The sequence below is a fragment of the Pantherophis guttatus genome, chromosome 4 (genome assembly GCF_059756535.1).
Source record: "Pantherophis guttatus breed Tessera chromosome 4, ASM5975653v1, whole genome shotgun sequence".
In the NCBI taxonomy this organism is placed as follows: domain Eukaryota; kingdom Metazoa; phylum Chordata; class Lepidosauria; order Squamata; family Colubridae; genus Pantherophis; species Pantherophis guttatus.
Window position 1 is genome coordinate 4,120,013 of NC_142066.1, and position 25,999 is coordinate 4,146,011.

The 25,999-nt window shown below is 45.5% G+C and overlaps 3 protein-coding genes across 9 annotated transcripts in view; 1 reads left to right on the forward strand and 2 right to left on the reverse strand.

The window, feature by feature from the left end:
• Positions 1–246, reverse strand: part of RNF31 (ring finger protein 31) — a 56,897-nt gene extending 56,651 nt beyond the window's left edge. The window contains exon 1 of the mRNA XM_060684790.2: positions 1–246. The gene's annotated coding sequence lies outside the window, so the exon portion shown is untranslated.
• Positions 173–9,026, forward strand: EMC9 (ER membrane protein complex subunit 9). 7 transcript variants are annotated; one of them, XM_034405427.3, is made up of 7 exons: positions 268–417; positions 2,148–2,204; positions 2,997–3,207; positions 4,591–4,667; positions 4,773–4,842; positions 6,619–6,713; positions 8,015–9,026. In XM_034405427.3, the coding sequence occupies exons 3-7, from the start codon at positions 2,998–3,000 to the stop codon at positions 8,193–8,195; spliced, it is 633 nt and encodes a 210-aa protein (XP_034261318.1). In that variant the 5' UTR covers positions 268–417; positions 2,148–2,204; position 2,997; the 3' UTR covers positions 8,196–9,026. The 7 variants fall into 7 exon arrangements, with proteins under 7 accessions (XP_087747804.1, XP_034261318.1, XP_034261320.1 ...); XM_087891679.1 differs by having other exon boundaries at positions 401–418; positions 2,170–2,204; XM_034405428.3 differs by having other exon boundaries at positions 403–557; positions 2,171–2,204.
• The window catches only part of LOC117657280 (proteasome activator complex subunit 1), a 22,778-nt gene continuing 5,795 nt past the window's right edge, over positions 9,017–25,999 (reverse strand). Inside the window, exons 5-11 of the mRNA XM_034405430.3 lie at positions 23,482–23,560; positions 19,595–19,692; positions 19,404–19,472; positions 16,513–16,580; positions 11,495–11,549; positions 10,631–10,717; positions 9,017–9,206 (exon numbers count right to left, since the gene is read on the reverse strand). Of these exons, the coding sequence (XP_034261321.2) occupies positions 9,126–9,206; positions 10,631–10,717; positions 11,495–11,549; positions 16,513–16,580; positions 19,404–19,472; positions 19,595–19,692; positions 23,482–23,560 (537 nt within the window). The 3' untranslated portion in view covers positions 9,017–9,125. The remainder of the gene's footprint in view (positions 9,207–10,630; positions 10,718–11,494; positions 11,550–16,512; positions 16,581–19,403; positions 19,473–19,594; positions 19,693–23,481; positions 23,561–25,999) is intronic.

Consider the following 25,999-nt stretch of genomic DNA (forward strand, 5'->3'; position numbering starts at 1 on the left):
CTCTATGGTCGAACCTCTTTCTGCAAGGGGAAATCCCGAGTGCAAGAATCATAGAATCTCCATCGTCACATAGAGCGGACGTTTTCCGCTCTGCATTTGGGAGAGGAGGAAGGAGAGGAGAGAGGTCAATTGAAGGCCGGAAATGATCGAAGGAGGGCGACGATGTTGCGGCTCTTCGGCTTGTCACATGGTATGGCAAAGGACGTTGGGGCGCGTCGGTTGAGAAAGAAAAACTTCCGGCCAATCAGAGCGCGGGCTGAGTGCGCCCAATGAGCGGGAAAGAGAAAAGACCGGACGCGGAAGCTGGGCTCTGATTGGATCTTTGCTGACCAATCCGGAGGCGTTGAGTGAGACATTCTGGCACTGGGCGGAGCTTGTGGCGGCAGTCGGCACCTGCGCAGAGACGGCGAGAGGGGGGTAAGTGTGTGCTGGACTACTGCACCCATCATCCTCGGGTGGGCTGTGGGTGATGGGCGTTGTAGTTTTCGAAGTGTGACTGGAGCAATCTGAAGATCCGGAGTGGGGAGTTCTGTGGACTCCTGGGGCTCACACTGGAGGTTGCCCAACGCTGATATTATTATATTATATTATATTATATTATATTATATTATATTATATTATATTATATTATATTATATTATATTATATTATATTATATTATATTATATTATATTATATCATATCATATCATATCATATCATATCATATATCATATCATCATATCATATATCATATCATATTATTATTATATTAATCTCATATTATATATTATATATAGTATAGTAATAGTGTAGTATATTTATATTTATATTATAATAATATAAATAATAATATAATAATAATATATTATTATATTATGTATAGTATAGTATTAGTATAGTATTAGTGTATAATATAGTATTGTATAGTATAATTATATTTATATTATATTATATTATATTATATTATATTATTTATTTATTTATTTATTTTATTTCTATACCAGGGCGGTGTACAGCCTGATTAAAAGCACAAAGACAGACAAAATTTGTATAGTATAGTAATATTATTAGTATAGTATTAGTGTATAGTATACTATAGTCTGTATATTATATTATATTATATTATAGTTAGTATAGTATAGTATAGTATAGTATAGTATAGTATAGTATAGTATAGTATAGTATAGTATAGTATAGTATAGTATATTTATATTTATTTTATATTTATTTGTTCAACTTGTATGCCGCCTTTCTCCGAAGACTCAAGGCGTCTTACAATGCATTTAAAAACCATATATAAAATATTAAAAGTTAAACCATTAAAAACAAATTACATATTATATTATGTATAGTATTATTATTAGTATAGTATTAGTGTATAGTATAGTATATTTATATTTTATTATATTATTAATTTAAATTTATAATATATTAATTTAAATTTATATTTATAATTTATATTATATTAATTATATATTATCTATTATACGGTATTTATTATATTATATTGTAATCATTACACAATCCTATACCGGTAGTCCTTGACTTACGCCCCCCCATGGAGCCCAACGTTTATGTTGCTAACTGAGACGTTTGTTGAGTGAGTTTTGCCCCATTTTCCAGCCTTTCTTGCCGCAGTTGTTACGTGAGTCACTACAGTGGTTAAGTTAGTTACCCAGTTGTTAAGTGAATCTGGCTTCCCTTCGTCAAAAGGTCGCAGAAGGGGATCATGTGATTACCCCCCCGGGGACACTGCATCGGTCATAAATACGAGTCAGTTGCCAAGTGTCCGAATTTTTCATCACGTGACCATGGGAATGCTGCAGCGGTCGTAAGAGTGAAAAACAGTCCTAACCTAAGTCACTTTGTTCACTGATGGTGTAACTTTGACACAATCACTGAACAAACTGTTGTAAGTCAAGAACTGTTATTCTATGGTATGCAGTACAGTACAATATAAATTGTAATATTCAATTTAATACAATACAATACACACTGTATTGTACACTATACTAAATACTCCAGTATTATGTTTATCGCACAGTCAGCCAGATATTCACACTGGATTTGGTATTTTTGTTATACCGCTATATATCATAATCTCATTTTATATATCGTATTACATTTTAATTTTATATCACTGGATGTTGACCTTGTAACCCCAAGTTTTTCCATTTGGACATCCCAAGGAGCCTTTGGAACCAGAAGAAGAGAAGAACTCAGGTGAGACGGCTGCCAGGTCCTATCCAGCTGGGGCTAACTACAACTCCTATCATCCCCAGCCATAGGGTCAATGGGTGGGGTAGTAGACCAGCACCTTTGGAAGACAGAGGTTGGGGTGTTAGGATAGTGTTGTGGCTCCGTTGCCTGAGCCTGGGCTATTGACAGATGCAGACTCTGAGAGTGAGGGAGAGGAGTTGGCAAGGCCTCCCTCTCCAGGACCCTCCTCTCTGGCAATACCTCCAGAGGACACCAAAGGCCAAAGGATAGGCCCAGAGCCAAACATGTCCCCACAGCCACAGGTGGACAGCGATGAAGGAGATAAGTGCTGGCTGGATCTTCGGCAGAGGCGCAGGGAGAAGCGTGCACAGCAGAGGGGAAGGTGTGCCAGAGATTAGCTGAGTCACTGGACCACACCCCACAGGGTATAAATATGGGTGTGGTGGCTGGTTCAGTTTGTGACGAGCAAAAACTGGAAATAATCCATGATCTCTGCGTTACTGGACTTCTGCCTGCCTTGTCGGACTGCATTTGGACTAATCCTTGTATTGCGGAAACTTTGCCTGCTTTATCGGAATGCTTGCAGTCTAATCTTTGTTTTGTGTGAGTAAAGTCTGAATTGGCAGCTAGCCACTGGGTTGCTGCCAGCTTTATCTTCAAAGATTTTGTCGTGTGGCTTATTAACTCCGGGCCATCTGTGGGGGTGCGTTTGTGGGACGGGGACAGAACAGATAGCCTCCCGAGGCCTTGTCTCTGGCCGACACAACATCACGCCAAGTCTTCTTTAATCGGCAGGATGGGCGAAGTGGAGATCTCGCCTCGGGCGTACGTCAAGATGTGCCTCCATGCGGCTCGGTACCCCCATGTGGCGGTGAACGGACTTCTCCTGGCACAAAAGCACCGGCCGACAGCTGGCCCCCCCGAATGCCTCTACATCACGGACTGCGTCCCCCTTTTCCACAGCAACCTGTCGCTCACCGTCATGCTGGAGGTGGCCCTCAACCAGGTCTGTCTTCTCTCAACATCTGTGGAGCCGTTGAACCCCGTAGGATGGAACCAAAAACAGCCATTTACCCTGCCCCAAACTTCTTACGCAAACCTTTCCCATCACTTTTTTCTTCTAGGTTGGACTCCATCTCCCATCCTCCCCTACAAGCAGGCCTTGGGGTATTAAGTGGTGGCAGTTTTAATCGTAAAAGCCACAGGTTTCCAGATGCCACCTGTAGTCATTTCCTGATGTCATCCCCTTGTTTGGGATATTTTTGGTAAAATGCAATACAGATAATGTGCTTCCCCGAAAATAAGACCTGGTCGTATATTAATATTCCATGCTCCAAAAGACCCATTAGGGCTTATTTTCTGGTTAGGTCTTATATTAGGGGAAATACGGTACTAAATGCATCTATCTGGCTGACAATCTTAACGGGCTTATTTTGAGGGAAGGGTTTATATTACGAGCATCCTGAAAAATCATACTAGGCCTTAATTTTCCGGTTGGGTCTTATTTTCGGGGAAACAGGGTTAGTCCTTGACTTACAATCATTCATTTAGCGTCCCTTCAAAGTTTTAACGGCTCTAAAATAGCGTTGTTCACACTTAATGACCTCTGCAGCATTCCCGTGGTCGCGTGATCAGATTTCGGACGCTTGGCAAGCGATTCATATTTATGACGGTTGCCATATCCTGGGGTTAGGCGATCTCCTTTTTGCGACCTCTTGATAAGGAAAGTCAAAACATATTCACTTAACATCCATGCTGTTCTGTTGATTCGAATAACAACGGTGGCAGGGAAGGTTGCAAAACGAGGCAAAACCCGCTTAGCCACAGAAATTTTGGCCTCAATTGTAGCCGTACGTCAAGGGCTTAACGCCGAGCAGCCGAAGTAAAGTCTTGAATTCGTACATCAGGGCAAGTCATCTTCAATTCCTTATTCAAGAAACCATGGTTTAACGTTGATGGGTAAACCAGGCTAGTCGATCGATCTTAATAATATTTGTTTTGCGGGATTGTGTGTTTTTCAACCTTGGTCACTTTAAGATGGGCTTAAACTTCAACTGGGACTGTTGGAGAATGTGATTTATGACACACCCTGGGAGGAGGGGGTGGGAAACAAGGTCATAGTTGGGTTGTAAATTACGTGCGGCAGAGCTGACTTCACTTGGGTACCTGCCCGACATGTTGCTCCTAGCTGGATTTCTTTTGAAACTTGGCTCATGGTCTAATTAGGGCCTCGGTCTTCAGAACCCTGACAGCAAGTCAACATCTGGGAGAATTCTGGGAGTTGAAGTCCAACCCATCTTAAAGTAACCGGAGTTGAGCAAACGCTATCCTAACGCTCATCCTAAAAAGCTAACAGATTGCCAACCTTTGGCATTCGTGCTCTTTACAGGTGGATTCTTGGAGCTCGGAGTCCGATTTGCTCCTGGCTGGCTATTACCAGGCCAACTCTGGGATGGATGACAAAAGGTGAATTTGAAGAGGAGGAGGAAGAGGAGGAGGTGGGGGGGGAAGGGCTAGGCTTCTTTCCTTCCCAGAGTTTCTCTTTACTCCTTCCTTTCTTCCTTCCTGCAGCCCTAACGCCCTGGCGCAAAAGACCGCAGGGCGCATTGCTGAACTCTACGATGACGCCGTGCTGATCATGGTGAGGAATTCCCTGGGATGTGGGAAGTCTGGGTGGCTGTGGAGATTCTCCATCATTCAAGTCACGGTTGTCCCAAAGGAGGCAACTGGAGTTTCTGGTTTTTCTCTGAAGACGTTTTGCTTCTCATCCAAGAAGCTTCTTCAGCTCTGACTGGATGGTGGGGAACAGAAGGATTTATATTCCTTGCAGACAGCTGTTTGAGGGCCGTTGAGACAGGTGGCACTTGTAGCCATATCGGTGGACATGTGGCCAACTGATTTTTGGGCCTTCTGGGCCCACCAGAAGTATGGAAACAGGTTGTTTCCTGCCTCCGGAGGACCTCGGGGGTGGGGGGTGGGAAAGGCCCATTTTTCTCTCTCCCCAGCCTCCAGAGCCTTTCTAGGAGTCTGGGGAGGGCGAAAACAGCATGTGAACTGTGTGTGTGTGTGGGGGTCCTTAGTGCTCTCTGAGCTTGGAGCTTTCTTGGAGACATTTCATGACCCAAGTAGGGAACGCCATCAAGACTATATTGATGACCATAACACTGACGGACGATGTTCCCCAGTTGGGTCATGAAACGTCTCCAACGAAGCAAACCAAGCTCAGAAAGCACCTAGGACCCCACCCTCCTCCTCTTCCTCCTCCCTCTCTTCCTCCTTCCCCCGCACTTCACTCCACAAACCTCCCTCCCTTCTAAGCACTGATGATGTTCCCTAGTTGGGTCATGAAACATCTCCAAGAGAGCCACCAAGCTCCGAGAGCAATCCAAGGACCCACATTTCAACCCTGAGCTACAGATAATTCTCTTCCATATTCACGCAGTTTCTTGCCGTGAGATCACTCTAGAGCTGTTCTGCCCCAGCTACGGACCCCGAAGAATACAGCACACCCAAAGCTTTGTACAAAACTTAATTTACTAAAATAACTCAAGTCTTTTTTCAAAACAAGAAACCAAAGATAAAGTAATCACAATCTTACTAAGGTTGGCCGAAAGCCCAGAAGCAATTTGCAGAGAATCCGGACGCGAAGGAGAGTGAACTAAAGTTGTTCCCTACAAATTGCTTCAGTCGGCGTTCCTCCTTAAATAGGCTAAGGGAGTGGCCAATTAGCCCCAAGCCTTACTCTCGAGGAGACCTCCTCCTGAGGAGCCACTCCTGCCTTTTGGCAGCTCTGCGCGCCCGTGCATTGAGAAGAGGCTCCTCCTCTTCGTCCTCTTCACTTATGGAAGCTTCTGGAGGTTCTGAAGACCCTGCATAATCCCCGCCTCTGGCACCACATCTTCTCCAGCCTCCTCGTTGTCTGACTCGAGCTGGCACAGGCTGCTGGCGCAACACCACACCAGCCTCCTCGCTGTCAGAGTCAGCTACAATCCGCACAGGCCGCTGACGGGCCACAACAAGAGCAGGGGTATGCAACCTTAAACACGCGAAGAGCCATTTGGACCTGTTTCCCACAGAAAACACCGGGAGCCACAAAACCTGGATGGGTGTGGCCAATTCAACGTCACTCACTCCCACCCAATCACATGACCCCCACCCGAGCCTCGCCTACCCAGGTTTTGGGGCTCCTGGTGTTTTTTGTGGGAAACAGGTCTCTCTCTCCTCTCTGTCTCTCGCTCTCTCTCAGGCCAGGTGAGGCGTGACTGGGTCAGCCAGTGGTAGATTTCAGCCGACAGGGAGCCACAGCAGGGGGACGAAAGAACCGCATGCGGCTCCAGAGCCACGGGTTGCCGACCCTTGCTCTAGAGAAAAAGCGATTCCCTTGATTTCCTTTTTCTTATCTTAATTCTTTCTCCAGTTGGATAATCGCAAGTTCGGGATAAACCCGCGGCTTCCTCCCCTAACCGTCTTGGAGCAGAAGGATCGTCAATGGCTCCCGAAAGACAAGAACCTGTGAGTTGCCGCTCCCCACGGTTTACACAACCCTTACTTACTAGCAGTCTTTCAGGAGTATTTACACACACATTCAAATATCCTCCTACGGCCGGGATGGCGAACCTATGGCACCGGGGCACAGCTGGCACGCTGAGTCCTCTTTGTGGGCACGCGAGCTGTTGCCCAGCTCAACTCCATCACGCATGCGTCAGCTGATTTTCGGGGTGCATGGGGGGACACATGTGGGAGACGCACACGCATGCAGTCGTGCGCATGCGTGTGGGGGGACAGAGTGCGGGGGGGCGTGCCCCCTCAGCCCATTTTTGGGCCCAGGAGGCTGCAGGGAGGCCTGCTAGGCCCAAAATGAGGTACGGGGAGAGTGCCCCTCCCCCCACGGCCTGTTTTTGGGCCCAGGAGGCTGCGGTTTCTGGAGAACCGGTAGCGGAAATTTTGAGTAGTTTGGAGAACCGGCAAATACCACCTTTAGCTGGCCCCAGAGTGGGGTGGGAATGGGGATTTTGCAATATCCTTTCCTCAGGAGTGGGGAGGGAATGGGGATTTTGCAGTAACCTTCCCCTGGAGTGAGTGGGAATGGAGATTTTGCAGGATCCCTGCCACGCCCACCAAGCCAAGCCCAAGCCACCCGCACAGAACCTGTAGTAAAAAAATATGGATTTCCCCACCCTCTACTCCAACCTCCCCACCCCCATTCAAGCAGGAGACCCTATACCCGTGATGGTGAACCTATGGCACGCATGCCACAGGTGGCACGTGGAGCCATATTGGTGGGCACGCGAGCTCAGCTCCATTTTCGGGCCTTCTGGGCCCACCAGAAGTAGGGAAACAGGCTTTTTCCAGCCTCCAGAGGGCCTCAGCGGGTGGGAAAGGCCGTTTTCGTCCTCCCCAGGCTCCTAGAAAGGCTCTGGAGCCGGGGGAAGAGCAAAAAACAGGCCTTCTGGTCCCACCAGAAGTTGGCAAATGGGCCGTTTCTGGCCTCCAGGGGGTGGAGAAGGCCATTTTCACCCTCCCCAGGCTCCTAGAAAAGCCTGGGGAGGGTGAAAGCCTCCTGGAGCCTGGGGAGGACGAAAAACGGGCCCATAGTGCCATCGCATGCCAAAAATGGGGAGTGCGGGGGGGATCGTGCATGCATGCGCGAGACGGTGGGAGTTATAGAATTATGGGTGTGGGCACGCGCACGACCCCCCTGCACTCCCCCTGCTTTTGGCACGCGACGGCAAAACGGTTAGCCATCACTGCCCTATACCATTCGAGGCAAATGGCCGTCCCATCTCCTCTTCACCGCCTTTCGATCTTTTCAGGGTCATGTGGACCGACTGGGAATCCTCCCGCCACATTTGCCAGTCGCTCCTGGAGGCCAAAGTGTACTCCCGATTGGTCGACTTCGACAGCCACCTGGACGACATCCGGCAAGACTGGACCAATCAGCAGCTGAACGCGGAAATCGCCCAATTGGTCTCCGTAGCCAACGGCAGCGCCTGAAGGAGGCGGAGCCCAATTTTGCAAAAAAAGATCTTCACTCTTGGTTCCCCCTCCGGCGTTAACGTTAGGAGCATCCGGGATGCTAGACTAACCCGGATACAAGCCAGGATCACGTGACCGAGGCCCCGCCCCTTTTAACGGCAAGGCAGCCATCTTGATTATCTATCTCTTCCCGCCACAAGATCTTTAAAAGAAAGGATGAATTTGCTTTGAAATTTGGTGATTTTTTTAAAAAAAATATTATTCCATTTTTGCAAAGCAATTGCCTCAGCAAAATTCTTGTGTAAAAAAAGAATTCTGCCCCTCCCCGTTTTATCCAGATACAGGTAGTCCTCGATTTACGACCACAATCGAGCCCAAAATCTCTATTAAGTGCGACATTTCTTGAGTTTTGCCCCATTTTACAACTTGTGAAGCCCGTCACTGCGGTTGAGGAGTTAGTAACCCGGTTGTTAAGTGAATCTGGCTTCCCTCCCTTGACTTTGCTTGTCAGAAGGTCGCGACCCCGAGACACAGCGACGGTCATAAATACGAACCAGTGGCCAAGCATCTGAATTTCGATCACATGATCACGGGGATCGTGCAACCGTTCGAAGTGTGAAAAAGTCATCAATTACTTTTTTCCCTCAGTGCCGTGGTAACTCGGTCACTAAACGAACAGTCGTAAGTCGAGAACCGCCTGCGATTTCGGAAGGATTGATTTCACCTGCCGCCGTTAAGATTTTATATTTTGTAAAAAAATGTCGGGATTCCAGAGAGAGAACCCCCCACCCGACTGCGTTTCTTAGTTTAAGGACCCGAATTAAACGTTCCTCTCGGCATGTTTTAAAAGATCTGTTTTATTTCAAGAGGATCGAGTTGATCAGGGAAAGGAAAAAGGATCCGGGAGGCGACCCCATTCGCTTTGCTCCTGATCGCTGGCTGAACCATTCAATAGATCATCCCTTTGTTTTCATCCCGGGGTTTCTTAATCTTGTCGAAATTCTTCAGGACGCTGTCGTAGATCACAGCCTAGGAAGAGAGAGGGGGGGGGAGTGTTATAAGGGGAGTCACAAAGGAAAGGAAGAAAAACCGAAAGGAAGAGAGAAGGAGTGAGCCCAAAGGTGCTTCGTTTTCAAGAGGCAACTGGACTTTCTATTTTTTCTTTGAAGAGGTTTCGCTTCTCATCCGAGAAGCTTCATCAACTCTACTGGATGGTGAGGAATGAGTCAGAGCTGATAGATTAGATTGGATAGAAGAAAGATAGATGATACAGTAGATAGATAGATAGATAGATAGATAGAATAGCTAAATGTAGATGATAGATAAATGTAGATAGATAAATGTAGATAGATTGGATGGATGGATGAATTTAGATATAGATGTAGCTGGGTTAGATAGATGATAAATAGATGATATACATAGATAGATGATGGATAAATGTAACCAGATTAGATAAAATAGCTAAATGTAAGATGATAGAGATAGATAATGATAGATAAATAGATTGGATGGACGGATGGATGGATAGGTAGATAAATAGATAAATTTAGATATAGATGTAGCTAAATTAGATAGATAATGTAAGATTAGATAAATGGAGATAGATTAGGTAGATGTAGATTAGATAGATAAATTAAGATAGATAAATGTAGATAGATGATAGATAAATGTAGATGGATTAGATAAATGTAGATAGATTAGATATAAATAAATGTAGATAAATGTATAGATAAATAAATGTAGATAGATTAAATTGATAAATGGATGATAGATAAATGTAGATTAGATAGATATAGATAGATAAATGTAGCTAGATTAGATAGATAAATGTAGATGAAAAATTTAGATGGATTAGATAGATAAATGTAGATAAATAAATGGATAAATAAATGTAGATAGGTTAGATAAATTGATAGATGGATGACAGATAAATGTAGATTAGATTACATAGATAAAGATAAAGATAGATAATGTAGATAAATTAGATAAATGTAGCTAGATTAGATAGCTGTAGATTAGATAAATTTAGATTGATAAATGTATAGATAAATGTAGATAGATAGATAGATAGATAAACAAAAATGAATGAAAACTCTTAAGATTGGATTCCATGGACGGGGTTTTTTCTGCCGTCGGTTTTCTATATTTCTAAATTTCCCCAAAAGCTACGGAGCCAATGGAGGAAGGGGAGAGTCACAGAGGAGATCTTGGCTCTCCGCGCCATCCTTGGATGGGACGGTCCTCTTAAGTTGGCAAACTTTGGAGAACTTTGGGTAAAAGATGGCATTATTATTATTATTTGTTAAAAACAGGCCTTTGGTAACCCCTGTGTAGAATTCCGCAGCTGCTTGGGGGTTTTGAGGCCATCGTTTTTTCTCAAGAAGAAAAATAAAAATATTTGGGAAACGGCATCGGCGCCGACCCCCCCCCCCGAACTCCCCCCTCCAACTCACGTAAATGTTTCTCAATTCGTTGATCATGAATCGGATTTCGGCATATTCCGCTTCATCGATCTCATGTACCAGCTGGCGGTAGTCGCCCTGTTAAAGCGACGGAGAAGGAACAAACCACGATTGAGCCGTAACCCCGTTGGAATTCGGTCCCAGACGTTAGGCAGGAAAGACAGCTGGATGCCTTTGGGCCAATCACCAGGAGACTGGGAGTTCTAGTTCCACATTAGGCAGGAAAACCAGCTGGGAGACTTTGGGCCAATCACCAGGAGACTGGGAATTCTAGTTCCACATTAGGCAGGAAAGCCAGCTGGGTGCCTTTGGGCCAGTCACCAGGAGACTGGGAGTTCTAGTTCCACCTTAGGCAGGAAAGCCAGCTGGGTGCCTTTGGGCCAATCACCAGGAGACTGGGAGTTCTAGTTCCACATTAGGCAGGAAAGCCAGCTGGGAGACTTTGGGCCAATTACCAGGAGACTGGGAGTTCTAGTTCCATCTTAGGCATGAAAGCCAGCTGGGAGACTTTGGGCCAATCACCAGGAGACTGGGAGTTCTAGTTCCACATTAGGCAGGAAAGCCAGCTGGGAGACTTTAGGCCAATCACCAGGAGACTGGGAGTTCTAGTTTCATATTAGGCAGGAAAGCCAGCTGGGTGCCTTTGGGCCAATCACCAGGAGACTGGGAGTTCTAGTTCCACATTAGGCAGGAAAGCCAGCCTGGAGACTTTGGGCCAATCACCAGGAGACTGGGAGTTCTAGTTCCAGATTAGGCATGAAAGCCAGCCTGGAGACTTTGGGCCAATCACCAGGAGACCGGGAGTTCTAGTCCCGCCTTAGGTTAAGATTTTAATGGGAAAGGAGGGAAACTTACCACGTGGGGAGTTTTGGCAGCTTTGGAAACGGCGTCGCCCCGTTCAGAATAATACCTGAGAAACAGGTGAGAAAGAGGATTTAATCTCGGGGGAGTTAAGGACACAAACACTGTCACCGTGAGAGAAAGCGTGGTGGAGTCCTGGGTTCTAGTCCTCCCACAACCATGAAAGCTTCCTAAGCAGGACTCTGAGCTGGTCCCTCCCTGTCAGCCCATGCTACCTTGCAGGGGTGTTGTGGGAACAGGCTGGAAACCAGGAGTCGGTGAGTTCTAGTCCCACCTTAGGCATGAAAGTTGGCTGGGTGACTTTGGGCCAATCACCTGGAGACTGGGAGTTCTAGTTCCACATTAGGCAGGAAAGGCAGGTGGGTGACTTTGGGCCAATCTCCAAGAGACTGGGAGTTCTAGTTCCACCTTAGGTATGAAAAGCCAGCTGGGTGACTTTGGACCAATCACCAGGAGAAGGTGAGTTCTAGTTCTGCCTCAGGCATGAAAGCCAGCTGGGTGACTTTGGGCCAATCTCCAGGAGACTGGGAGTTCTAGTTCCACATTAGGCAGGAAAGTCAGCTGGGAGATTTTGGGCCAATCACCAGGAGACAGAGAGTTCTAGTCCCGCCTTAGGCACCAAAACCAGCTGGATAATCTGCCTTTTATTTACGGATTAACAATATCCCATTTCAGTGTTTCTCCATCTTGGTAATTTTAAGTGATATAGAAACTTCAATTCCCAAAATTCCTCATTCTGGCTGAGGAATTCTGGGAGTTGAAGTCCATGTAAAGCTAAGATTACCACATGTGGAGTTTTCCATCATACCCAAAACGAACCCAAGGCGTTTTACATCTGAAGACAGCAACTAAAGCACCCCCCCAATACAGGTGGTCCTCAATTTACGACCACAACGGAGCCCCAAATTTACGTCGTTACGTGAGACGTTCGTTAAGCGAGGTCTGCCCCATTTTACAACCTTCCCTGCCACAGATGTTAAGTGAATCACCGAGGTTACGCACAGCCACTTCTGGCCATGCCGCTGTTAACTTCGAACGGTCACGGAATGACCCGTTATAAATCGAGGACTCTCTGTATTCCTAACCATGGTTTTGTAGCATTTTCAGTAGGTGAAACCAATGGTGAAATCCAAATTTTTGTACTGCCGGTTCTGTGGGCGTGGCTTGCTGGGCGTGGCAGGGGAAGGATACTGCAAAATCTCCATTCCCACCCCACTCCAGGGGAAGGATATTGCAAAATCTCCATTCCCACCCCACTCAGGGACCAGGCAGAGGTGGCATTTGCCGGGTCTCCAAATTACTCAAAATTTCCGCTACCAGTTCTCCAGAACCTGCTGGATTTCACCCAAGAGGAGGCATGTTTCCCATCCCTGCCAGGAAAACTGTCTTTAAAAAAAAATAAATAAATCTGCATTTGCGCCCATGGCAAATCGAAGCCTTTGTTCTCTTCGGATCCTGATGTAAGAGAAGGCAACAATTAATTGTTCCACCGGTCTCTCCTGTCGGCCGAGATCTTATTGTTCCTTAATCGGATCGATCTGGGACACGTCCCCGTTTATCACCGTGGGATCTCGGGACAAAGGGAGTTTAGAAGCAGGCGGAACAAGGTGTTATTTCCTTCGGAGTGACTTGCAATTTAGAAATAAAAGAAAGGCCCGGTGAAAATGCAACTTCAAATATTAAAATGGCATTTGATGCTTGAAAAGTTTAGCTCACCGGGAGCAAAAGTCCCGTTTCTTTTAAATCGGGGGGCAAAGCACAGAGATTTTAGGCAGTGATGGTTAACCTTTTCGGTGCCCAGTGCCCAAAACACACGCGTGTGCCCGAATCCCCCAAATTTATTTATTTATTTTATTTTATTAGATTTATATACCGCCCTACTCCCGAAGGACTCAGGGCGGTGAACAGCCACAGAATAAAACACATAAATACAAAAATTGAAAATAGAATAAAAACGAATTAAATAATTTGGCTGAGACAAATTTAAAATACCCAATCATTTAAAAACAAATTAAAATTTACATTTAAAAGGGGAGATTTAGAAAATACAATGCGAGTGAACCTCCACGTATGTGCACACTCTCCCACGCGTGTGTGCGAGTCCCGCGCGCATGCACCGCCCCCCGGAACCCGTTTTGGCTTCTAGGTTGGTACAGGCGGCTTTCCAGGCCCAAAACAGGATGGGGGGGGGCGCCACACAAGACCCCCCCTCGCCCCATTTTGGGCCTGTAAGGCCTCCTGCATCAACTGTCAGCACTTCAACCTGCATTTACTCTAGTGCTGACATAAGAAGGAGAAGAAGGGGCAGCTGGCAAGAGGACGCTTGACATTTCACCTACTTATATTCCCTGAAGATAATATCCCCTAGGAGATGAGATGGGGGGGGGGGGGACATTCCTGGGAGCTTAAGTAGTAGATATGGGGAGAGTGATTTGGAAGAAGGCCAATGAGACGCAGAGATTTGGGGAACGGAAAGGGAGGGTTTGGGGTCAGGAAGTCAGAGTTGGCTACGCCACGATCAGGGGCAGATTGTCGTGCTTAATAAAATGAAAGATTTCTTCAAAGACTATCTGTTTGGAAATGCAATTTATTTTAATAAAGTATATGATATTATTTATATACGATATTAATTATTATACGATATCGAAACCTGACACCAACCTGGAAGCCAAAATGGGGTAAGGAAGTGCCGCGCGAGCCCCCACGGCACCCTGTTTTGGGCCTGGAAAGCACCAACCTGCACCCCCCATGCGCGTCCCCCGCATACGCCCCACCCCTGCCCGGCAAAGATCTGAATGGTGGAGCGGGGCTGGGGCGACAGCTGGCATGTCCGCAGAGAGGGCTCTGCAGGCCACAGGTTCGCCATCACGGATTTAGGGCGTTATTTTAGCCGATTGAAAAGGATTCTACATTCTCCGCCTCCTGTACAGGTAAATCCTCGACTTACGACCGCACTCGAGCCCCACACTTCTGTTGCTAAGCAAGACATTTGTTAAGTGAGTTTTGCCCCATTTTACCGCATTTCCCGCCGCAGTGAATCGTTGAGCCCTGCTTTGGCGGGTGGGGGGGCGGGTCAGTCTAGATGACCTACAAGGTCCCTCCCAACTCTTTGTTATTCTGAATCCCGACAAGTTGTTAAGTTAGCGCCCCGGTTGTTAAGCGAATCTGGCTTCTTCGTTGACTTGCTCGTCCGAAGGTCGCCAAAGGGGAATCGTGCGACCGCGGGACATGGCGACCGTCGTAAATATGGGGTGAAATCCAGCAAGTTCTGACAGGTTCTGGAGAACCGGTAGTGGAAATTTTGAGCAGTTCGGAGAACTGGCAAATACCACCTCTGGCTGGCCCCAGAGCGGGATGGGAATGGGGATTTTGCAATATCCTTCCCCTGGAGTGGGGTGGGAATGGGGATTTTGCAGTATCCTTCCTTTGCCTCGCCCACCAAGCCATGCCACGCCACGCCCACCAAGCCACGCCCACAGAACCGGTAGTAAAAAATTTTGGATTTCACCACTGGTCAGTTGCCAAGCGTCCGAATTTTGATCCCGTGGCCACGGGAGATGCTGCGAAGGTCGTTAAGTGTGAAAAAACGGTCCTAAGCCTCTTTTTTTTCCCAGTGCCGTGATTTTGACCGGTCGCTAAACGAATCGTTGTAGGTCGAAAACTCTCTGTCGTCTGGACTGCAAGTTGCACAAACCACAGCTTTTCCAAATATCAGGTTAGGGCAGGGGTCTGCAACCTTAAACACTCAAAAGAGGCATTTGGACCCGTTCCCCACAGAAAAGAAAACACCGGGAGCCACAAAACCCTTCCCGTGCCTGACGATTTCTTGAGAGGCCACAAAACTAGCATATGTAGTTGAATTAAATGTTCTGTTTTCTTCTGAAACTTTTCTTTTCTTGGATTTATCCAGGGATGGCCGACCGGGGGTTGAAAAGGTGAAAAAATTGCGTGCCGGCGGGTGTCGCACATTGGCGGTTGTGACGCATATTTTGAGTGACAGGGAGCCGCAGCAGAGGGGGGAAAGAGCCACATGCGGCTCCAGAGCCACAGGTTGCTAACCCCCTGGGTTAGGGGCAAAAGAGGGCCAGATTTAAAAACTGCTATTCCAGCCACATGGCCTGGTTGAGTTTGGGCACAGCCTGATTCTTTGCAAAGCAGATAGAAAGAACTCTGCACGCGGCCCAAAGCTGGCTAGACGAAAAACAGATGTGCAATAACAAAGGAAGGAAGGCAGGCAGAAATATTTACATAACGACGAAATAAATCGTTACGAAGGGAAGGATTGCAGGCAGCCTTTTTACTTAGGATCGTTTAGCGATCGTCCAAAGCACTGCGCAAAACGGACTTACGACCGCTTTTCACAGTTACGACCGTTGCAGCATTCCCCAGGGTCACGTGATCGAAATTCAGGTTGCTTTGGCGACTGGCCTGTATTTATGACGGTTGCAGCGTCCTAGATCAAGTGATCGATATTTTCAACTTTTTTTTTCTTTCTTCAAAATCAATGAAGGAAGCCAGATCCGCTTAACGAATGTGGGATTCATTTAACGACTACAATAAAATAAAATATAAAGTAAAATAAAATAAAATATAAAATAAAATAAAATATAAAATAAATAAAATAAAAGATAAAATAAAAGATAAAATAAAATAAAATAAAAAATAAAATAAATAAAATATAAAATAAAATATAAAATAAATAAAATAAAATAAAATATAAAATAAAATATAAAGTAAAATAAAATAAAATAATAAAATAAAATAAAATAAAGGAATCTGCCTGCTTCTTGAAGTAAAAAAAATAACATGGCTGTTCGCGGCACCTAGCCTGGACTGAGGCGGTTTTTCGATTATTTTAACGGGTTTCAATATTTGTTTATGTATGTATTTTATGTTTTTATTGGCTTTTTAATTGTTGTGAGCTGCCCTGAGTCCTAGGGGGATAGGGCGGCATATAAGTTATATTAAATAAAAAATAATATTAATAAATAAATAAATGCCTTCAGACTTACTTGGAAATGTGCGTTTGAAACCCTTCCAGCTTCGTCCGAGCGGCAGTCAACAATTCATACACCTTTTCCTAGAACGGAGAGAGAGAGAGAAAGAGAAGGAAAATATAATAATTGAATTTTAATTATAAGGTTATGCAGTGTTTCTCGAGCTCAGGAGCTTGAAGATGGGTGGACTTCCTCAGTCAGCACTGCCGGTATAATGTCAATCTGTATATAGTAGCTTGTATAAAGTCAATCAATTATAAATAAGGTTCTTTATAAGGTTATAAACATAAATGAGATTGGAAAACACTGATCTAACGTTTGAAGACGGTTTCTGAAAATCCGAGTGCCAACTTAAAACAAATCAATACAGAATAGAATAGAATACCATGTTTCCCCAAAAATAAGACCCTGTCTTATATTTTTTGAACCCCGAAATAAGCGCTTGGCCTTATTTTCAGGGAGGTTTTATTATTTTGGGGTGCGTGGAGCAAGATGGGGCTCCTCTTGCCGTCTTACCTGATTTCTAGCTCTGCGTTTAAATATTTTCGGGGAGGGGTTATTTTGGGGGGGGAGGCTTATTTTAGCGCATGTGCTCAAAAGCCCAATTGGGCTTATTATCAGGGGATGTCTTATTTTCGGGGAAACAGGGCAGTAGAAGAATAGAATAGAATAGAATAGAATAGAATAGAATAGAATAGAATAGAATAGAATAGAATAGGAGTAGAGTAGAATAGAAGAGTGGAAGAGTAGAGTAGAGTAGAATAGTAGAATAAGAGTAGAGTAGAGTAGAATAGAATAGTAGAATAGAGTAGAATAGAGTAAATAGAATAGAATAGTAGAATAATAAGAGTAGAATAGTAGAATAAGGGTAGAGTAGAATAGAATAGTAGAATAAATAGAATAGTAGAATAGAGTAGAATAGAATAGTAAAATAGGAGTAGTTTAGAACAATAGAATATAGAATAACAGAGTAGAATAGAAGAATGAATAGAAGAGTAGAATAAAAAAGTAGAATAAGAGTAGAGTAGAATAGAAATAATAATAATAATAATAATAATAATAATAATAATAATAATAATAATAATAATAATTTTATTTCTATACCGCCCTTCTCCCGAAGGACTCAGAGCGGTATAATAAATAGAATAAATAGAATAGTAGAATAATAGAGTAGAACAGAATAGTAAAAAAGTAGTTAAGAATAGAATAGTAGAATAGAATAATAGAATAACAGAGTAGAGTAGAATAGAATAGTAGAATAGAGTAAATAGAATAGAATAGTAGAACAATAAAGTAGAGTAGAATAGAATAGTAGAATAAGAGTAAATAGAGTATGTAGAATAGAATAGTAGAATAATAGAGTAAATAGAATAGTAGAATAATAAGAGTAAAGTAGACTAGAGTAGAGTAGAATAGGAGAATAACAGAGCAGAATAGAATAGTATAAGAATAATAGAGTAGAGTAGAAAAGAATAGAAGAGAATTCTTTATTGACCAAGTGTGATTGGACGAGGAATTTGTCTTTGGTGCATAAGTTCTCAGTGTACGTAAAAAGCTCACATTCATCAAGAATCATAAGATACAACACTTACAGTCATAGGACACTAAATAAGCAATCAAATCATACTAGGAACTAAATAAAACAATATAAATCGTAAAGATACAAGTAACAAGGTTGTAGTCATAAGTGGGAGGAGATGGGCGACAGGAACGATGAGAAGATTAACAGTAATAGTAGTGCAGACTTAGTGAATAGTTTGACAGTGTTGAGGGAATTATTTGTTTAGCAGAGTGAGGGCGTTCGGGAAAATACTATCTTTGTGTCTAGTTGTTCTGGTGTGCAGCTCCCTATAGCGTCGTTTTGAGGGTAGGAGTTGAAACAATTTATGTTCAGGATGCGAGGGGTCTGTAAATATTTTCCCAGCCCTCTTTTGTGACTTGGGCAGTATACAGGTCCTCCATGGAAGGCAGGTTGGTAGCCATGGTTTTTTCTGCAGTTCTAATGATCCTTTCTGGATCGGGACGCCCTGCGCACGGTCACTCATGCCCTTGTTACTTCCCGGCTGGACTACTGTAATGCTCTCTACATGGGGCTCCCCTTGAAGAGCACTCGGAGGCTCCAACTGGTCCAGAATGCGGCCGTGCGGGTGGTTATGGGCGCAACCCGTTGTGCCCATGTGACACCCCTCCTGCGCGAGCTGCACTGGCTCCCAGTGGTCTTCCGGGTGCGATTCAAGGTGGTTACCACCTTTAAACTGCTCCATGGCATAGGACCCGGGTACCTCCGAGACCGTCTTCTGCCACCAATAGCCTCCCACCGACCAGTCCGTTCCCACAGAGAGGGTCTCCTCAGGGTGCCATCAGCCAAGTTATGTCGGCTGGTGACACCCAGGGGGAGGGCCTTCTCTGTGGGAGCCCCAGCCCCGTGGAACGAACTGCCCCCGGAAATTCGTAAGATCTCCGACCTCCGGGTGTTTCGCTGCGCATTGAAGACCCTGTTGTTCCGCCAGGCCGGACTATCAACACAATAGTTTTAAATTGGGGTATTCAAATTTATTGGGCTTTTAAATCTGAGCCACTTTATTCATTATTTTAAATTTTATATTGTTGTTTTGTCTGTGTTTTTAAATAGGCTGTACACCGCCCTGAGTCCTTCGGGAGAAGGGCGGTATAGAAATAAAATTATTATTATTATTATTATTATCCTCTGAAGTCTCTGTCTCTCTTGTTGCGTTGCAGAGCCAAACCAGACAGTTATAGAGTTGAGATTATAGAGATGAGAGACTCCATCATTCCTCTATAGAATTGGATCAGCAGCTCCAAATAGTCCCAAAGAATATTCCTGATACATCTGAATATTTCCAAAGAAAAGAGAAATTATGGCTTTGGGGACAAGGGAACCTTACCTGCACCGCAACCCCAAAATTATTCCCGTCTTCGATCCGGGGTACGAGGAGCTGCAGCCAGAGACAAATCTGGAAAAAAAAAAAAAAGAGAGAGACCAAGATCTCAGCTAAGCATCCTCTCGCGAACGACAAAACCTTCGTCTTCAAACTTGCCAAATCCATTAAGCCACGATTCCCTTGCCGTTTCTCACCACGTTCAGTTTCTCCTTGGCGCCCTGGATCTCCGGCTTGACGCGGTTCAGCAGAGCGGTGATCTTCTCGTTGTGGCAAACCGGGCCGCACGGTGGAGCTGGGGAAGGAGGAGAACCGCTTGAGACCAGGATGAGGGGGAGAGGGGGGGGCCCTTAGAGCAAAGACCGCTGGGAAAAACATGGCTGCCCTTCCACGCTAGGCGTAAAACGGTAGCGGGAAGACTACCTCCCGGACGGAAAGGTAAGTTTAGTTTAGTTTAGTTTTATGAAATTTGTATACCGCCCTACTCCCGAAGGACTCAGGGCGGTGAACAGGCACAGAATAAAATACAGAAATACAAAAGTTAGAAACAATTTAAAACCAAATTAAATAATTTAGCCCAAGACAATTAAAAATCCCAATAATTTAAAACAAATTAAAATTTCAGTTTAAAAATTTAAAAGAAAGGGGAGAAAATTAGGCCAGGCCGGCTTGCTGGAATAGGAGGGTCTTAAGAGCACGGTGGAAAGTGCGCAGATCTGGGATCCTCCGTATCTCCGGGGGGAGCTCGTTCCAAATAGTGGGTGCCCCCACGGAGAAGGCCCTCCCCCTGGGGGCCGCCAGTCGACACTGCTTGGCTGAAGGCACCTGGAGGAGCCCCTCTCTATGAGAGCGTACCGGCCGGTGGGAGGCTGTTTGTGGTAGTAGGTGGTCCCGTAAATAACCAGGTCCTAAGCCATGGAGCGCTCTAAAGGTGGTGACCAAAACCTTGAAGCGCACCCGGAAGACCACCAGGAACCAGTGCAGCTCGCGCAGGAGGTGTCACACGGGAGCGCCATGCTGCTCCCATAACCACCCGCGCGGCTGCACTCTGCACCAGTTGGAGCCTCCGGGTGCTCCTCAAGAAGAGAAGAAGAGTTCTGTTGGGTTTTATTATCGGGGAGTCCCCGACGTAGAAGATAGAATCATAGAGCTGGAAGGGAGCTTGGAGGTCATCTAGTCCACCCTCAAGCAGGAGACCCTATACCGGTGAGAGTGAACCGGTGGCACACGGAGCCATATCTGTGGGCACACGAGCATTGCCCTAGCTCAGCTCTAGCAATCATGTGTGTGCGGGCCAGCTGATTTTTCAGCCTTCCGGGCTCACCAGAAGTTGGAAAGTGGGCCGTTTCCGGCCTCCAGAGGGCCTCCGAGTTGGTGGGGAAGGCTGTTTTCACCCTCCCCAGGCTCCTAGAAAGCCTCTGGAGCCTGGGGAGGGCAAAAAACGGGCCTACCAGGCCTACCCTGCCATCGTGTGCCAAAAAGCGAAGGAAGCATGGGGGGGGGTCGCATGCGCGGGGGCAGGGCGCATTGAATTATGCGTGTGGGCACACATGTCCGCAACCCCCCCCCGTGCAACCCCCATTTTTGGCACGCGACGGCAAAAAGGTTAGCCATCACTGCCCTATACCATTTCAGACAAATGGCTGTCCAGTCTCTTCTTAAAAATCTCCAGTGATGGAGCACCCACAGCTTCTGGTGGCAAGTTGTTCCACTGGTCAATCGTTCTTGTCAGGAAATTTCTCCTTATTTTTTAATATATATATATTTATTTTATTTATTTATTTTTATTTATTTATTTTTAAAATTTTTATTCCGTCCCCTCTCCCGAAGGACTCGGGGCGGTGAACAGCCAAAATTAAAAACACACAATACAAATATTAAAATACTTTTAAAACGAAATTAAATTTATCTTTGGCTTCCCCAATTTAAAACCCCTTACCCATAAAATTCCCCAATTAAAAGATTTTTAACCCAGCCCGGCTTGCTGAAATAAAAAAGTCTTCAGGGCCCGGCGGAAAGTATGGAGGTCCGGGATCAGTCGTATCCCTGGGGTGTGTGTGTGTGTGTGTGTGTGTGTGTGTGTGTGTGTGTATATATCGGTAATCTTCAACTTACGACCACAGTTGAGCCAAACGTGCCTATTGAGAAGAGAGACATTTGTTAAAGAGAGTTTTGCCCCATTTTACGACCTTCCTTGCCACCGTCGCTAAGCGAATCACTGCAGCTGTTAAGCGAGTCACACGAGTGAATCGGGCTTCCCCCGTGGACTTGGCTCACCAGAAGGTCGCAAAAGGGGATTGACGGGAACTCGGGATAATGCAACCGTCATAAATAAAGAGTCAATGGCCATTTTTTTCCCGATGTCATTGTAATTTGGAATAGTCGCTACATGAACTATTTAGTTATAAGTCGAGGACTACAGCACCTGTATAGGTTTCAATGGAATTAAGAGCCAAATCCCTGACCTGAATGCAAAAGATTGAAACTATGGGGAGTTCTCGATTTACGACCATGGTGAATTTCCATGGTGAATCAAGATGATTAAGTGACCCAGGCCTGATTTTGCCAACTATTTTTGCCACAGGTTGTTAAATGAATCACTGCAGTTGTTAAATGAATCCTACAGTCATTAAGCGAATCCAGCTTCCCCGCCCCAGACTTTACTCGCGAGAAACTGGCCTGGAAAGTAAATGCATGCTGGAATTTTGATCACATTGAGATGCTGCAATGGTCGTAAGTGCGAGGACAAGTCGTAAGTCACTTTTCTCCCCAATACAGGTAGTCCTCGACTTACAACAGTTCATTTAGTGACCGTTCGAAGTTACATCGGCACCGAAAAAAGTGACTTGGGGCTATTTTTCATACTTACGACCGATGCAGCCTCATGTGATCTAAATTCAGACCCTTGGCCACTGACTCGCATTTATGACTGTCACAGTGTCCCGGGTTTGCATTGTGATCCCCTTCCGTCAAGCAACAACAACATGATTCCCTTGACTCACTTAACAACGGCAGCAATTCAGTTAATGACGGTGGCCAGAAAAAATGGGGCGAAACTCACTTTTTCAACAACAAAAATTCGGGGCTCAATTGTGGTCGTAGGTCGAGGACTACCTGTAATCAGGTCGCTAAATGAATGGCTGTTGAGGACAGCCTGCAAACGTTGCTGAAACTGGCACCTGGAGAATAAAAGTTGCGATTCATAGTCAAGAAATTAAAAGGAAACAAACGAACAAACAAACCAGTTTTGGCCTTGGAAAATTGCACAGACAGATCTTAATCAAGCAGGGATTTTTGAAATCATGGCGCAACGTTAAAATTGCCTTCACACCCTAGCCCAGAGGCCTCTCCCCGCCTCGCTAAATCCTCCGCAACTTAGCTGCTCACCCGAGGAGCTGGGCTGCTTAGATCCTGTCTTGATCCCGTCATTTCATGGGATCGTACTAATTAAAAAAAGATTAAAAAGTCTACAGGAGTGATTTTTTAAAGCTTGGCCCCTTTAAGAAGGGTGGACTTCAACTCCCAGAATTCCCCAAGCCAGCATGGGAGATAGCAACCTCAGGCGCTTAAGATGGTGAACTCCAACTCCCAGAATTCCCTAAGCCAGCATGGGAGATAGCAACCTCAGGCGCTTAAGATGGTGGACTTCAACTCCCAGAATTCCCTAAGCCAGCATGGGAAATAGCAACCTCAGGCGCTTAAGATGGTGGACTTCAACTCCCAGAATTCCCTAAGCCAGCATGGGAGATAGCAACCTCAGGCGCTTAAGATGGTGGACTTCAACTCCCAGAATTCTACGCTGGCAGAGGAATTCTGGGAGTTGAAGTCCACCCATCTTAAAGGGGCCAAGCTTGAAAAAACACTCATAGAAGAATTAGTTTTTCAAGCTAGGCCCCTTTTTAAAATGGGTGGAGTTCCATTTTAATACACATTAAAAAGGGACAGAGCATCAGTCGCGACTCCCATCTTGACTTTTTTGACCTTGAAAAGGGCTGCGCAAAAGGCTTGGACGCCATTATATTCTCCGACTTGAAGCAGCCGAACAGTCTCCCTTTCCCCAAAAGTCCTCTCAACTACTCTGTACCTTTGTCTTCATCCTCTGATGCCTTCTTAGCAGTCTTCTCTTCTTTTTTCTCCTCCTTTTCCTTCTCCTTCTCTTCTTTCTGCAGGGAAGGAAGAAATGAAGGAAGGAAGAAGAGAGGAGGGAGGAAGGAAGGAGAGAGAGGGAGGAAGGAAGGAAGGAGAGAGAGGAGGGAGGGAAGAAATGAAGGAAAGAAGAAGAGGGGAGAGAGGGAGGGAGGAAGGAGAGAGAGAGGAAGGAAGGAGAGAGAGGAGGGAGGGAGGGAAGAAATGAAGGAAGAAGAGGGAAGGGAGAGAAGGAAGGAAGGAAGAAGAAGGAGGGGGGAAGGAGGAGAGAGAGGAGGAAGGAAGGAGAGAGAGGAGGGAGGGAGGGAAGAAATGAAGGAAGGAAGAAGAGGAGGGAGGGAGGGAGAGAGAGAGGAGGGAGGGAAGAAATGAAGGAAGGAAGGAGAGAGAGGAGGGAGGGAAGAGAGAGAGGAGGGAGGGAAGAAATGAAGAAGACAGGAGGGAGGGAGGAAGGAAGGAGAGAGAGAGAGGAGGGAGGGAAGAAATGAAGGAAGAAGAGAGGAGCGAGGGAGGGAAGGTAGAAAGGAAGGAGAGGGGGAGGGAGGGAGGAAAGAAATGAAGGGAAGGGAAGGGAGAGAAGGGAGAGGGAAGGAAGGAAGAGAAGGAAGGGGAAGGAAGGAAGGGAGAGCGAGGAAAGAAATGAAGAAAGGAAGGAGGGAAGAAAGGAAGAAGAGAGGAAGGAGGGAAGAAACGAAGGAAGGGAAGGGGAAAAGGGAGGGAGGCAAAGAAGGAAGGGAAGGAAAGGAGGGAGGGAAGGAAGATGACAATGAGAGAGAAGAAAAGGAAAGGCAGAAAAATTGAGACTACCTAAAATATGCAAGATTTACCTAATGGACGAATGAAATATCTCCAGCCCTAACCAAGCAGCTTGAGATCACAATAAAACATGAATAACATCCTGGCTTGTAGCAAACACCTATGAAAATAACCGTCTTCCTCCTCCTTTTATCCTGGCTCTCCAAAATACAGGTAGTCCACGCCTTACCGCCATTCGTTTAGCGACCGTTCAATCGGTCCTCATACTTATGACCAGGGCAGCATCAAACACGATCAAACTTCGAAGGCGTGGCAACTGGCATGTTATTTATGCCTGTGGCGGCTTCCTTGGGTCACGTAATGACCTTGAGACAAGCCACGTCAATGGGGGGGGGGGAGATGGATTCGTTTAATGACCGTGTGCCTCACTTAACAACAGCACCGATTCGCTTAACGACGGTGGCAAGAAAAGTTTGTAAAATGAGGCAAACGTCTCCCTTAACTGATGTTTCGTTTAGCAACGTAACTTTGGGCTCCGTTGTGGCCGTAAGTCGAGGACCAGCTGGATTTACCCGGTGAAAATGAATTTATATGGCCCGCTAGAGATTAAAATGCCTTTTTTTTGTCACACTCAAAAGAGCTGAGGGCAAAATTAGGGTGTGGAAGCCATAGGACACCCCACACAGCCGTTTCCCAACAGGGCAGGGTGGATTTTATAAACCCCAAGCGTTACTTAACCATTAATATGTGCCAAGAAATTCTCTTTCTCCCGCTGGGCAGAGAGAAAGTAGAAATTAAATCTGGGTGGAATCAAAACAGGATCAACGTCTTTTCTTCGAAGCAACTGGTTGAATCCCAGTTGGAAAAAGTAAGAAAAGTTTTCCCTCTTTTTTTGCAACTTGGCTGAGTCTCCTGGGATCTCTTGGGGAGGGGGACAAGAAGATAGATCACCCGTTCCTGCAGGGATCTCCAGAGGGGATCTGGGATAAGAATCAGCCTTTCGTTCAAGGACGCAAAGGATCCAAGGCTTTAGAATCAATTGATTTTTCGGGATGTGAATCTGTCTTCTAAGGCCAGGATGAAGAAACTTTAAAAGTGTTTTGTCACTTTAAGAGGGGTGGACTTCAACTCCCAGAATTCCCCAGCCAGCATGCTTTAAGATAGATGAACTTCAACTCCCAGAATATTCCAGTCAGCCATGCTTTAAGATGGACGGACTTCAATTCCCAGAATTCCTCAGTCAGCAAACTTTAAGATGTGTGGACTTCAACTCCCAGAATTCCTCAGTCAGCAAGCTTTAAGATGGATGGACTTTAACTCCCAGAATTCCCCAGTCAGCATGCTTTAAGATGCAAGGACTTCAACTCCCAGAATTCCTTAGTCAGCATGCTTTAAGATGGATGGACTTTAACTCCCAGAATTCCTCAGTCAGCGAGCTTTAAGATGGATGGACTTCAACTCCCAGAATTCCTCAGTCAGCAAACTTTAAGATGGATGGACTTCAATTCCCAGAATTCCTCAGTCAGCGAGCTTTAAGATGTGTGGACTTTAACTCCCAGAATTCCTCAGTCAGCGAGCTTTAAGATGCAAGGACTTCAACTCCCAGAATTCCCCAGCCAGCATGCTTTAAGAGGCATGAACTTGAACTCCCAGAATATTCCAGTCAGCATTCTTTAAAATGGATGAACTTCAACTCCCAG